Raw genomic sequence first — 15043 nt, forward strand, 5'->3', positions numbered from 1 at the left:
GTGCATTTTTGCAACAACAAAAAACCCATCAGCATTTGCTGAAGCGGTGCATTGTGGTCGACAAGCAATGAGGACCAGAATGCATTTGGACGAGAACTGCTGATGGTTTGTTTTGCTGAATGCACAAAGGCCGAGTGCGTCGCGTGCCCGCGTGAGTGCACCGTGCCACCACTGTGGCAGCCCAGGGAGGGGTCGCCCTCATGATAACGTCAACACACACACACCATGAAACCACAAGACCCACACACCATGAAACCACAACAACCACAACACACACACACACACCAGAAAACCACAACACACACACACACACCAGAAAACCACAACACACACACACCATGAAACCACAAGACCCACACGCCATAACGCGACAATAACCACAACACACACACCATAAAACCACAACACCCACAACACACATACCATAAAACCAAAACACCCACACACCAAAAACTACAAGACCCACACCAAAAACCACAACACCCACGCCTGAAAACCACAACACACACACACACACCAGAAAACCACAACACACACCAACACCAGAAAACCACAACACACACACCAACACCAGAAAACCACAACACACACATACCAACAAACCACAACACCCAAACTAAAAAAAACACAACACCAATAAACCACCACACACACACACACCAGAAAACCACAACACACACACACACCATAAAACCACAACAACCACAACACACATACCATAAAACCACAACACCCAAAACTCACACACCAAAAAAACACAACACACGAAAAACCACAACACCCACGCCAAAAAGCCACAACACGCACACCATAAAACGACAACACCCACACCATACCACAAAACTACAACACTCACAACACCTACACCAGAAAACCACAACATCCACACTAACAAACCACAACAACCACACTAAAAAAAACCATAACACCTGAAAACCACCACACACACACACCAAAAAACCACAATACCCACACTAAAAACACTACAGAACCAATAAACTACCACACACACACACCAGAAAACCACAACACCCACACCAGATAAACCACAACACACGTACCATAAAACCAAAACACCCACACACCAAAAACCACAAGACCCACACTAAAAACCACAACACACACGTCAGAAAACCACAACACGCACACACAAAACACCCACACGAGAAAACCACCACACACCTACACAAGAAAACCACAACACGCACACACAAAACACCCACACGAGAAAACCACCACACACCTACACAAGAAAACCACAACACGCACACACAAAACACCCACACAAGAAAACCACAACACACCTACACAAGAAAACCACAACACACACACACACACTAAAAACACCCACACCAGATAAACCACAACGGAGCGACGAACGTCTGAAGCCGGGGTCTATCTCACAACCGATTTGATGCGGGCTCCGAGTATGTTATTTTTTCTCTCCTCCTTATTCTTCTCTCTTTCCACTGCTCTATCGATGGACGCAGACGAACGCTTCAGTAAGGCGAGAGAGAGAGAGAGAAAGCCTTCCGGCGACACGTCACAATTGCCGAGCCTGCCCCATAGCCCGTGCTGCGTTGTTCTGCACGTGCGCGTTCGACACGACGCGCGTGGGCTCTTGCGTGGCCGAGGGTTATCGCGAGGGCGCAACGTTCACGCGTCGTCGTCGTCGTCGATGGTCTTGGAGGTCGAGACGGGGCTCGTTCGCCCGAGGCCCCGCGGAGAACCCCGGAGGCGCCCGGGAGGGCTGGCGGCCGCGCGGGGGCCGAGCTCCGACTCCCGGTGCTGCGGGGACGCTGGTTCGGTTCGGCGGCATAGCACGCGCGAGCGTCTGTGTCTGTGTGTGTCTGTGTGTGTGTGTGTCTGTGTGTGTGTCTGTGTGTGTGTGTGTCTGTGTGTGTGTCTGTGTGTGTCTGTGTGTGTGTCTGTGTGTGTCTGTGTGTGTGTGTGTACCTGTGTGTGTGTGTGTGTGGGGAGCGGTGGTGTAGCGGTTAGCGCGCTGCGCTATGAACCTTGCGACCCAGGGTTCGATTCCCGCTCACGGCCAACACCAGTGACGATTATCTGAACCGGTCCCGGGCCTCTCCTAGGTCGACTCAGCCTCAAATGAGTACCTGGTGCGGTGTGTAAACATTGCCACTAGGGAGACAAAGGCGGTCGGACGTGGTGCTGGCCACTCACCCCCTCGTGTACCGATCCGGCCTTCGTAGGTGCTCGCTAACAGCACTTGCCCCTACAGTCTGTTAAGGCTATATGGGGGATCTTTGTCTTTGTCTGTGTTTAAGTCGTAGTCTTCTCGGCCACGGTCATTCCCTCCCTTCTCAACGCTTGCGAAACGTGGACCCCCCTAATGGAACATCTTCGCCGGTTAGAAACATTTAGGCTGGCCTGCCTACGATCCATCCTGGGTTTAATCAGACTGGATTGTGTGAGGAGCTCACAAATCCTTGAAAGATCTGGGCAAGGTCCCATCGGTGAGCTCCTCCGGCGGGGAAGGCTGCGATGGCTGGGTCATGTAGCCCGCATGCCCAGCCACCGCATGCCGAAACAGCTTTTGTTCGGCCGGATTGAGGGGGCTAAGCGGGCGCGGCACGGGCTAGAGAAAAGATGGAGTGATGTGGTACAGGAGGACGTGGAGCTGAGTGGACTTGCCGATGACTGGTACCAGCGGTGTCAAGATCGGCCTCTGTGGAGGAGGCTCGTGAAGGACGCTACTGGGCAGTTGGAGGTAGTCGCCCTCCAACAACAACGGAGGGCGGAGGAGCGACGTTCAGAACAACGAGCGGAGCGCCGGGTGGCTAAAGCACAGCAGGTTGGCACAGTAGGGGGCACAGGTGGTGCATCAGCCAGTCATCTCAGTCAGTCGACCCGTGGCACCTGGGTCTGCCCCGTGACCTCCTACCAGCGGGCGTTCGACACTTCACGTGGCCTCAGGGTGCACATAGCCTGGCACAAGCGTCGTGGTGACGTCACCGCCACTTAGTGGCGAATGGCGGTTGTTGTTGTGTGTGTGTGTCTGTGAGTGGGGAACGGTAGTGTAGCGGTTAGCGCGCTGCGCTACGAACCTGGCGACCCGGGTTCGATTCCCGCTCACGGCCAACACCAGTGACGATTATCTGAACCGGCCTCCCCTAGGTCGACTCAGCCTCAAATGAGTACCTGGTGCGGTGGATGAAAACATTGCCACTGGGGAGACAAAGGCGGTCGGGCGTGGTGCTGGCCACCCACCCCCTCGTGTACCGTTCTGACCTTCATAGGTGCTCGCTAACAGCACTTGCCCCTACAGTCTGTTAAGGCTATACGGGGGATATTTGTCTTTGTGTCTGTGTGTGTGCGCGGTCTTTGGCTTCCCCTAGATCGACTCGGCCTCAAGTGAGTGCTTGGTGCGGTGTGTAAATATCGGCACTTGGGGGAGAGAAAGGAGGCCGGGCGTGGTGTTGGGCGCATCACCCCCTTCTGCACCATGCTTGCCAAAAGCACTTGGCCAACAGTCTGTTTAAGTTTATAACAAAAGGTTTTTGGGTTAGATCGCGTTATTTATAAATGTGTCGTAACCCTCCACCACCCGACACGGCCAATCAGCAAAAATTCGTCACGTTGACAAAAGACAAATAGTTCACTACTTTAGCCCACCGGTGTGTTGAAGAGTGAATCCACAACATTTACAGTTTGAGTACGACGTTTCGCTGGTAATCACCATTCTGGCGAATTGCCCGATGATGCTGGATGTAATTACCAGCGAAACGTCGTACTCAAACTGTAAATGTTGTGGATTCACTCTTCATCACACCGGTGGGCTAAAGTAGTGAACTATTTGTCTTTTTATATTCTTGGTTCTTTCGGTAAAGTCACGTTGAAGGGAAAATAATAATAAAATATATATAATATATTTTATTATTTTATTGTTTCCCTTCAACGTGACTTTACCGAAAGAACCAAGAATATGAATCACTGCAGTCACGAAAGCTTTAAATCAAAATCTATTTGTCTTTTGTCAACGTGACACTTTTTTGCTGATTGGCCGGGTGGTGGAGTGTTACGACACATTTATAAATATTGGTCGCGAATGCCTCCTACGTGTTAGTCTGTTTAAGGCCATATGGGGGATATTTGTGTTCCGTGTGTGTGTGTGGGCATACACTGCCTTAAATGAGTACTTGGTGCGGAATATAAACATCACCACAGGGGAGACAAAGACGCCCGGGCGAGGTGCTGTCCCCCCCCCACCCTCTCCATATGCTGTTCTGGCCTTAATAGGTGGCCGCAAACAGCACTTGCCAAACATTCCTTTGAAGGCTATATGCTGGATCTTTGTCTGTGTTCTCTGTGTGTGTGTGTACATTGCTGGACGTTTTCTTTATACTGTCACATCAAAGCGCGACTGGGTTGGCATTTTGGCCACACATTGATCGAGTCCAGTTTCACCTTCATCTCTGCGCTAAAATGAATGTCTTTGAAATGCTGCTTCGCATGCGCCTTCTCGCCGAGCTCCGCACCAATTGAGCTATCGGCGTCGCGTAACTCGACGGAGGAATTTCCATTCATCCAAACTCCCACAGAGAGACGGCCGCCTTAAAACAACGGTCCGCGGAAGGTGACATCGCAGAGCTAGTTCTGAGATGTCACCTTCACGTGGCGTCTTATCCACACAAAGCTGGGATATGTGGCAAACATTAAAAAAACTAGCCTTTGGGGCCGTCCATAAATGACGTCACGCACCTAAGGGTTGGGTGGTCAGATTATTTGTGACGATGGGGGGGGGGAGGGGTTTGAGATGTGACGTCACATCAAACTGCGCAACTTTAAATAAATATAGACAACACGTTCTACTTAATAAAATATACTTTTTAGTAAATGTTTTCTCCTACAACATCAGAGTGCAGCGCCACATTAAATACGCACTACAATTACAATAGTTTAAAGCGATTTGAAGCATGTTTTATATATTTGGGGGGGGCAGAGCTTTGTGACGTCATATTTGAGGGGGGGGTCTGACTTTTTGTGACGCCGTGTGACAAAGGAGGGGGGGGTCAAAAATCGTCCAAAATTGCATGACGTCATTTATGGACGGCCCCTATAATCACCCAGGAATGTCTGTCCTTAACGCTCGTGATGTCACTCCACATCGACCAGCCCCCCTCATTAATATTAATGAACAGGTGACGTCACTCCACATCGAACAGCCCCCCTCATTAATAATCATTATAAGGTGACGTCCTCCAAATGGACATCCCCCCCCCCCCCGCATTATTAATAGGTAGCGGGTGACGTCACTCCACATGGGGGGGGCGAGGTGCCTCCTTCCCCCTCCTCGGCGTCAACTCACAGCCCTCACTACAAAGGCAGAACCCTCAGGTCACGTGATCTCCGTGACGCTGTTGAGACATCAAATAAAAAGGACGTCATCATGAACGAGGGATTTTAACCTTTTAATGAAATAGGTCTGTGTCACCGCGCCCTTACAAATTGCACACGAATTGATGCAATGAATATATCACGTCGCGGTCTGCTTTTCGCTTGCAAGTTTCAGATTTACTGCAATACACCCGTCCTTGGACGGGCAAAAGTCTAGTGTATATATAAGTACGTAGTTTAGTCCTTATTCAGTGTCTCCTTGGCGCTTCTTAGCTTGTCTCTTGTATTCATGAAATGGAGCATCTCTTGCCACTGTCCAGCAATAGTCTGCAAGCATTGATGGGATCCATTTGCCCTGATAGCGTTTCTCCATTGTTGCAATGTCCTGGGTGACATCGCTCACAATGCTCGTCGCTCATTGCTCCGCAGTTCGGTGGGAGAAAATCTTAATCAGAGTGCAAAAAAATGTATCTTTAGTGACATGCTGCGTCCAAGGCTTTTGTATACCTTGAGGAGGTTTTCCACCAACTCCCTGTAGTTGTCTGCGTTGTTGTTTCCGAGACAATTTGTTGCCACTAACTGGAAGGCGTCCCATGCCGTCTTTTCCTCGCCACGCAGTGCGCTGTCAAATGCATCATCTAGAAGAAGTTCACGAATCTGAGGACCAACAAATACACCTTCCTTTCTCTTAACTTCACTTAACCTTGGCCATTTCCCACGGAGGGACTTGAAAGCTGCTTGTGTTTTGTCCATGGCTTTGACAAAGGTCTTCATCAGACCCAGCTTGATGTGTAAGGGTGGTAACAAAATCTTCCTTGATTCAACAAGTGGTGGATGCTGAACACTTTTCCTCCCAGGCTCCAATGACTGTCGGAGTGGCCAATCTGTCTCGATGTAGTGGGAATCTCTCGCACGATTTTCCCATTCACAGAGAAAACAGCAGCAGTACTTTGTGTATCCAGTCTGCAGACCAAACAAGAGAGCAACGACCTTAAAATCGCCACAAAGCTGCCTCTGATGTTGGTCATGGTTAATGCACCTCAAAAGTTGTTTCATGTTGTCATAGCGTTCTTTCATATGGACTGCATGACCAACTGGAATTGATGGCAAAACATTGCTATTATGCAGCAAAAGAGTTCGGAATCGAACTCACTAACCGCTACTACACTACCGCTTGAATGTACACACGCACACACACACACACGTGTCGTTTTTGCATAGATTTTCTGTTACAATACATACTATAGCATAAACAACAATCATGATAATAAAGTGCAGCCCTTTGTCCATCCACTTTCTGGATGAAGGCCTCCCCACGCCGTGTCGATGATGAGGGTTGCTTGACCATACTTCACCACGCTGGTCGGTGCAGGGTTGGCGATGGGACCGGTTCAGATGTCTCCTCGCCCACTGATGGTCGCCGCGGCCGGGAAATCGAACCCCTCCTCCCGGTCCGCCGGTCGCCGGGTTCCTAGCGCCGTGCAGTGCCACCCGCGGCGCCGCCACTCCACCTGGAGATTTTTATGTCATCATCATCATCATCAGACAACGGTGGGCTCTATTTGTCCAGCGAGGAGGGCCCTCGCTGGTTCTTCTCCTCGACCTTATTCGAAGGAGGAGTCCTTTTGTAATGTAAAGGTTTTAGGGCTGATATTGGTGGCGAAAGCCTACGTGCTAAACTCAGGGTGCTGTTGCTACGTTTGGCGACAAATCTGGCCGATTCCATTATTCGGCGAGAGGCTTTTGGCCTCGCGTGGGGTAGCCAGGGGCTTTATTTTTTTGGGCCCTCGCTGCCTTGTTTTTTTTTTCCTCGCCCCACGAGAGGCCTTTTGGATGTGCCGTGCCGCATCCGGCGTTCCACGCGATCTCGGTGACTGGTCGCGAGGCGGTGTGCGAAGTGTGCACGAGTTCCCAGTTCTGGCAGAGACCCTTTGAATAGAGGGGAGGGGGGGAAGGGGGGGGGGGTTCCTACAAAATGACACAACTCATGGGTAAATGGATTTTGATCAAATAATAAGTAAACTTTGTATCCGTGGCGGCACGGCACAGGAAGGAGGAGTCGAGTCAAGGGATTACGCAATGCAGTGGGTGACGGGAAAGGAGCGGGAAGGGAGGCCGGGAAGGAAGTCGCCACCACCAAGACAGACAGCGAGGAGGAGGAGGAGGGCACGTTTCGAGATGAGCGAAGGGGAGGAGGAAGGAGGAGCACCGGGCAGGGAGGGGAAGGAGAGGAGGAGGTGAAGGAGTGGTGGAGAGAGGGGAGGGAAGAGAGGGTGGTGGTGAGGGATGAGAGGGCGGTGGTGAGAGGGTCGTGGTGGTGAGGGAAGAGAGGGTGGTGGTGGTGGTGAGAGGGTGGTGATGGTGAGAGGGTCGTGGTGGTGAGAGGGTCGTGGTGGTGGTGGTGAGAGGGTGGTGGTGGTGGTGAGAGGGTGGTGGTGGTGGTGAGAGGGGGGTGGTGATGGTGGTGAGAGGGTGGTGATGGTGGTGAGAGGGTGGTGGTGGTGTGATGGTGGTGAGAGGGTGGTGATGGTGGTGAGAGGGTGGTGGTGGTGAGAGGGTGGTGGGAGAGTGCGGGAGAGAGCGAGAGAGAGCGAGAGCGACATGGAGTAGGAAGAGAGGGGGTAGAGAGAGAGGGGGGGCAGAGAGGGGGTAGAGAGAGAGGGAAGGGGTAAGGAGAGCAGAGCGAGAAATATTTTGTTAAATCTTTCTTTTTAAAAGGGGGGGGCACATAAAGCAAAGCATTAAAAAAAACGAGATGATGAAGGAAGAAAAGTGCCGACTACACCGAGCATCTTCTGTTTTCCTCTGATCGAAAAAAAGAGGGTAGTGGTGAGAGGGGAGGGAAGAGAGGGAGGAGAGAGAAGTAAGCCTCAATGAGGATCGGCGTCTGTTTTCACAGTGGGCGGTAGTGGAGGGATCCAGAGTGGGGGAGGGGAGCCCACACAAGAGTCACGTGATTGACGGGAGGCTTGAGCCGACGTAGAGAGAGAGAGAGATGATGATGATGAACCGCGTGCCCATTACAGCGAGTGGTGAGCGCAGCTGCTACCACTGGGGCCATCGAAGAGAACCGAAACTTTGGGGTGGAAAGCGGCAAAACAATTGGAAATAACAGAAAGATTAGAGTCTCGGGGAAGAGAGGCATTGCCCTAGGAGCGCCACCATTGCGTCGCACACTGAACGACCCCACCCACGTGGACCATCATCCCCCCTCCTGCCCGCTGCAAGTCTCCCTGGACGTGTCCCGGCCTGTCGCTGTCGTTCTCGGGCTCTTCACGACGAGGGCTCTCGCGAGTCACTGGAGCGTGGCCTCAGCCCACGCAAAGACAAAAATCCCCCCCACCGTGTAGCCCTGCAGCGGAGTGTCGGGGCAAGTGCTGCTGTTAGCGAGCTGTGGTGGTGTCACGGTGTCGGTGTGTGCGTCTGTGTGTGTGTGTGTTTAGTGAGCCTTCGACACTTCACGTGGCCTCAAAGTGCACCTTGCCTGGCGCAGCCGCCGTGGTCACGCCAGCGTCACCTAGTGGCGAATGGCTGGGATTGGTTATTGGTTTGTGGGTTAGGGGGGCAGTGTGTGAGTGGGGAGCGGTAGTGTAGTGGTGAGCGCAGCTGCGCTACGAACCCGGCGACCCGAAGTTAGAATCCCGCTCACGGCGCAACACCAGTGACGATTTATCTGAACCGGCCGTGGGCATCCCTCTAGGTCGACTCAGCATAAAAATGCGTACCTGGTACGGTGTGAAAAACTTGGATAATGGGGTGAGACAAAAGCGGCCGGGCGTGGTGCTGGCCACCCACCCCCTCGTGTGCAGTGCCGGCCTTCATAGGTGCTACTCGCTAACAGCACTTGCCCCTACAGTCTGTTACAGGCTGCACGGGGGCGTGGGGGGGGGTCTTTGGAGGCTGTTGTTGGTTTACTGTTGACACGCGGGCTCCCCGGGACTCCCCGGGGCTAATGACGCAGCCAGCACTGAGTCCCACGGGTTGCCGAATGCGGTTTCCGTTGACAAAGCCGTCACCCTCCGTGCTCGCGTGCGCGAAACCCACCCACCTACCCACCTACCCTGCTACCAGCCATTCCCCTACCCTGCTACCAGCCATTCGCCTACCCTGCTACCAGCCATTCCCCTACCCTGCTACCAGCCATTCCCCTACCCTGCTACCAGCCATTCTCCTACCCTGCTACCAGCCATTCGCCTACCCTGCTACCAGCCATTCCCCTACCCTGCTACCAGCCATTCCCCTACCCTGCTACCAGCCATTCCCCTACCCTGCTACCAGCCATTCCCCTACCCTGCTACCAGCCATTCCCCTACCCTGCTACCAGCCATTCCCCTACCCTGCTACCAGCCATTCCCCTACCCTGCTACCAGCCATTCCCATACCCTGCTACCAGCCATTCCCCTACCCTGCTACCAGCCATTCCCATACCCTGCTACCAGCCATTCCCCGACCCTGCTACCAGCCATTCGCCTACCCTCATTTTAATTTTCTCATTTTGGTTTATTCTCAAACCCGCCACGAGGGGGCACGGTAAGAGCACGCGTGTTCACCTCGCAGTGTCCAGGTGTTAATGTCATTGTACACGTGAGTACACAGCTGTGAACCCATACGGTTTACCCGTATTCTTGTACAGGGAAATTTAGTTTTCAGGTCCATGCGGCGTACAGCCGTTCCAATATGAGCAAAACTTGTTTTGTCTACCTGTGTGTTCTTCCTTGTGATGGGACTTTGTGAGATGAACGTTGGGATTTATAAGGGCACGGGGTGACCAATACGGTCTGCAATAAGGAAGGCACTGATAAGGAGTTGACAGGTTTGCTAGTTGTAGTCTCATCCATAGAGCTGGAGCAGCGATTCTTAATCTATGCTGCAGCCTTGCCACCCTTTGGTTCTCAATTCTATTTTTTCTTCATATAATATTAATAAATACATCGGGTTTGATTTAACAAGGGTAGTTGATATGATCATTTTTAATTAAGCCATCTCAAGATGACTTGCTTTACAAACGCCCCAAAGTGTAGAGGGCGCAAGGTCACCACGAGCTCAAGAGCACGTGGCGGCGGGCTGGGCCACGGGCACGTCACCACGCGCGTAGCTCCTCCTCCGCCGGCTGGCCCTGCTGCGGCCCTCCTCCACTGCGACGTTCATCGTCCACCGCCGATGGCTCCGGCGACCGGACGGGCCCCGCCACGCGCTCCGCCGCGGGTGAAGCGGGCAACCCCTTCGCCGAGCCCTCGCTCGCTCGTGGCCCGGTTCGGCCTCCACAACGTCTTGCCGTAACGTGGCCTGCGTTTTGAGTAGCGCAAGCTTTCGAATTGAGTTTGGAGTTTGACAGGGTCACCTGCGGGCCCCCACGGCGAGCTAGTGGGCGCCTGCGTCTTCACGATGCTGTAGCGAGTGCTGTCCCAGGTCCTCCTGGAACCGGCCGGGCAAAGATTCTGACGGGGGTGGGAGTGTGGCGTCTGGTCAGCGTGGAACTGTCAGCCGAGTAACCCAGGAGAGGGAGCTCTAGAGGGTGGTGTGAACAGCGCGATTGCGACGTCACTGGAAGTGCCTGGTCCCACAATGCACCTTGCTCACGATGTAGCCGAAGTGCCTGTTCCCACAATGCACCTTGCACACGATGTAGCCGAAGTGCCTGTTCCCACAATGCACCTTGCACACGATGTGGCCGAAGTGCCTGGTCCCACAATGCACCTTGCTCACGATGTAGCTGAAGTGCCTGGTCCCACAATGCACCTTGCTCACGATGTAGCCGAAGTGCCTGTTCCCACAATGCACCTTGCTCACGATGTAGCCGAAGTGCCTGGTCCCACAATGCACCTTGCTCACGATGTAGCTGAAGTGCCTGTTCCCACAATGCACCTTGCTCACGATGTAGCCGAAGTGCCTGGTCCCACAATGCACCTTGCTCACGATGTAGCCGAAGTGCTTGTTCCCACAATGCACCTTGCTCACGATGTAGCTGAAGTGCCTGTTCCCACAATGCACCTTGCTCACGATGTAGCCGAAGTGCCTGGTCCCACAATGCACCTTGCTCACGATGTAGCCGAAGTGCTTGTTCCCACAATGCACCTTGCTCACGATGTAGCCGACGTGCCTGTTCCCACAATGCACCTTGCTCACGATGTAGCCGAAGTGCCTGTTCCCACAATTTTTATCAATCAAAAGTGATTTCTTTTTAACACGTAATGAGATGCTTACCGGACATCTTGGTTGGCAAATGAGTTCACAAGACACAGTACACGTGGATAAGACCTTCCAAATGACGCACGAGGAGCTGACTGATGATGCTGTGGGGCCTGTAGCATTGAACGCGAGGTGACTGCGCAGAGATTATTCCATCATAATGCTTTTCCTACGCATTTTTGGACTAGATCTGTTGGCCAATGTCCAATAACATCCATGGCAAATTGAGTGGTCAGCGTGGTCTGGACTCCATATAGGTTAACTCAGACTTAAATTAGTACACAGAGGGTTGAGATATGGCCTTAGCCACACCATCCACCCTCCTCGTACCGTGTCAGCCTTAATAGGTGCTCCCTAACAACACTCGTGGCAAGAGCCTTTTAAGTGAAACAGAGAGCGTGTGTCAGTGTGTTTACATTCGCATTGTCTACTCTACCTCTCTGACCTACGTGCTGTGAAGGAGGGCCGTTGCCCGAAACGTCGTATACTTTTCCTTTGTAATGCCACGCGGATTTGTTGTTGAGTGTCGTAGCAGAATCATCACAAAACAATGTCTTTATATACAGTATATATCTACTTTCGAGTACAGTAACGCGTATTGATCCGCTCATAATTTTAAGAGTATACCGATGTCTGCATTTTGACGAGTATTTATACGCTCATTTATTTTCCTCTCCAAACTATAATTTGTACACATTTCCCAAAGTCATTCAATGCCATTGCCTGATGTTACACCCCCCCCCCCATTTCCACAATGGTAGCATCTGCAAGCGGCTGGCAGCAGACTAGGCAATGGGAGCTACCACAGCCATCAGGGGGGGGTCTCTGGAGCAGATTGTGGAGTGCGACGGAGACGACGACGGCGAGGTGTTCGTGTCGCCTCGGTCCGGTCAGAGCCCCAGCGTGGACGTCCGCTTCCCAGGTGTGGCGACCTCACGGTCCTCACGGCACTGACGGCCCTTACGGCATTGACGGCATTGACGGCTCTGACGGTCCTAACGGCACTGACGGCCTTGACGGCCCTTACGGCCCTGACAGCCCTCACGGCACTGACGACCCTGACGGCGTTGACGGCATTGACGGTCCTAACGGCCCTGACGGCCCTGATGGCCCTGACGGCATTGACGGCTCTGACGGTCCGAACGGCCCTGACGGCATTGACGGCATTGACGACATTGATGGTCCTAACGGCCCTGACGGCCCTGATGGCCCTGACGGTCCTAACGGCCCTGATGGCCCTGATGGCCCTGACGGCCCTGATAGCCCTGACGGCCCTGACGACCCTGACAGTCCTGAAGACCCTGATGGCCCTGATGGCCCTGATGGCCCTGACGGTCCTAACGGCCCTGACGGTCCTGACGGTTCTAACGGCACTGACGGCCCTGACGGCCCTGATAGCCCTGACGGCCCTGACGACCCTGACAGTCCTGAAGACCCTGATGACCCTGATGGCCCTGACGGTCCTGACGGCCCTGACGGCCCTGACGGCCCTGACGGCACTGAGGGCCCTGACGGCCCTGATGGCCCTGACGGTCCTAACGGCCCTGACGGCCCTGACGGCTCTGACGGCCCTGATGGCCCTAACGGCACTGAGGGCCCTGATGGCCCTGATGGCCCTGACAGTCCTAACGGCACTGAGGGCCCTGACGGCCCTGACGGACCTCTCCGTGCCTTCCACACGTGGGGGCACCGAAGGCAATACACCCAGTGCACCACGTGGCTAACGTTGCCCCAACATCATCGGCATGCCGACGTTGGAACCGTTGGACCAACGTTGGCCATACGTTGGCCTAATGTTAATATCGATTTTTGTGTATCTTTTAGTTTGTTGTCCTTCCCCCGCACCTCCGATGAACACGGTTAGCTACGTGCAATGCGAAACAAGTTCAACATGCATGCGTACAATGTTCCATGTGTACTGGGTATTTAGCCTGGTCCCTTCATTGCCCAGAAATCCCAGTGCAGGTTCCCCTCACTCTGTGCGGCTCTAGTAGTTGTAGTAGATGCGTTCCAAATATTGGGGCGCACACAGTACACACACAGCACACACACAGAACACACACAGTACACACACAGTACACACATCGAGAACGCACACAGTACACACACAGTACACACACAGAACACACACAGTACACACACAGCACACACACAGTACACACACAGTACACACACAGTACACACATCGAGAACGCACACAGTACACACATCGAGAACGCACACAGTACACACACAGTACACACACAGTACACACACAGTACCCACATCGAGAACGCACACAGTACACACACCAGTACACACACAGAACGCACACAGTACACACACAGTACACACACAGAACGCACACAGTACACGCACACAGCACACACACAGTACACACACAGTACACACACAGCACACACACAGCGCACACAGTACACACACAGTACACACATCGAGAACGCACACAGTACACACACAGTACACACACCGATAACGCACACAGTACACACACAGTACACACACACAGCACACACACAGTACACACACAGCACACACAACATGCAACGTTGTCCCACGTCCGATCACGTAGCCGCATCTGGGTAAATTCAAACCGCGCAATGTAGCGAATTTTGCGTAGAAATCACGGTTTGGGGCCCTCCCCAACCCTCCTAGCGGCCGCGTGGCGTGCTCGGGGTTCGGCCGGGCCCCCCGAGACGTCCGTCGCCAGGGAAGCCCTCGATCGCTCCCCGCTCGCAAGTCGCCAGCTCGTTGAGGTTCGGTGCGAGCAGGCGAGTGAGCGAGCGACCGCCACCCTCGCGAAACGAACCTTCTCGCCCTCGTGTAAAGCGTCCAGCGATTAGGCCGCTGGTGGGACAGGGCCAGCGGCTGAGACGTTTGTTCCACACGGCCAGCATCGCCAGTTTGCCGGGTAAACATGCGTTAGTAGGATAACAATAATGCAAAATTATGGAAACGGTAGTCGTAGTAACAGGGCGGTGACGTGGCCGCAGCGGTAGGGCGCTCGCCCGATCGTTGTTAAAGGGGTTCGCGGTTTGATTCGCGCGGCATCCATGGTTAATACTACGGGGGGGGGTGGGGGTAATGACGGTAATAATAATAACGATAATACTACTACAGCGCACATCGGGCGGTAAAAAAAAACCCGTGGCGTCATTCCCCATTGTGTATCGGCGTCGTGCCCCAAAATAAATAATATATATAAAGTATAAAATTACGTGAAGCACAATTAACAAAACAAAACCCATCAGCACATTCGTCAATAAAACATATGTATGCATATAAATATATAACAGGTGACGTTTCAGGCTACCGCCCTTCTTCATGGCACACAAATGAAATATCACCCGCAAATTACATAATTGCGATAGACGCACGTCAATCATCGCACCCGCCTGCAAACACTTGGCAGGACCCTCCTGAGACTCAGGAATCACCTCTAATTAACAATAAAAATCATGCTGATATTAATGTCATTGTAAACCTTCCCTTTGCA

At 53.0% G+C, this 15043-nt stretch overlaps 1 protein-coding gene and 1 long non-coding RNA gene across 3 annotated transcripts in view; one reads left to right on the plus strand and one right to left on the minus strand.

Annotated features, from left to right (window-relative positions):
* Positions 1-15043, plus strand: part of LOC116953529 (rho guanine nucleotide exchange factor 18-like) — a 166045-nt gene that overhangs the window by 24535 nt on the left and 126467 nt on the right. For both annotated transcript variants that reach the window (XM_032973801.2, XM_032973802.2), the window contains exon 2: positions 12309-12469. In XM_032973801.2, the coding sequence (XP_032829692.1) occupies positions 12340-12469 (130 nt within the window). In that variant the 5' untranslated portion in view covers positions 12309-12339. The remainder of the gene's footprint in view (positions 1-12308; positions 12470-15043) is intronic.
* LOC142931304 (uncharacterized) lies at positions 5412-15038 on the minus strand. Its single transcript, XR_012947299.1, has 2 exons — positions 14357-15038; positions 5412-6869 (listed from the first exon to the last, which is right to left on the minus strand). It is a non-coding gene; the product is annotated as an uncharacterized LOC142931304 (long non-coding RNA).

This window comes from Petromyzon marinus, chromosome 52, assembly GCF_048934315.1.
Source record: "Petromyzon marinus isolate PM22_M1 ecotype Great Lakes invasive population chromosome 52, UKy_Petmar_22M1.pri1.0, whole genome shotgun sequence".
NCBI lineage: Eukaryota > Metazoa > Chordata > Hyperoartia > Petromyzontiformes > Petromyzontidae > Petromyzon > Petromyzon marinus.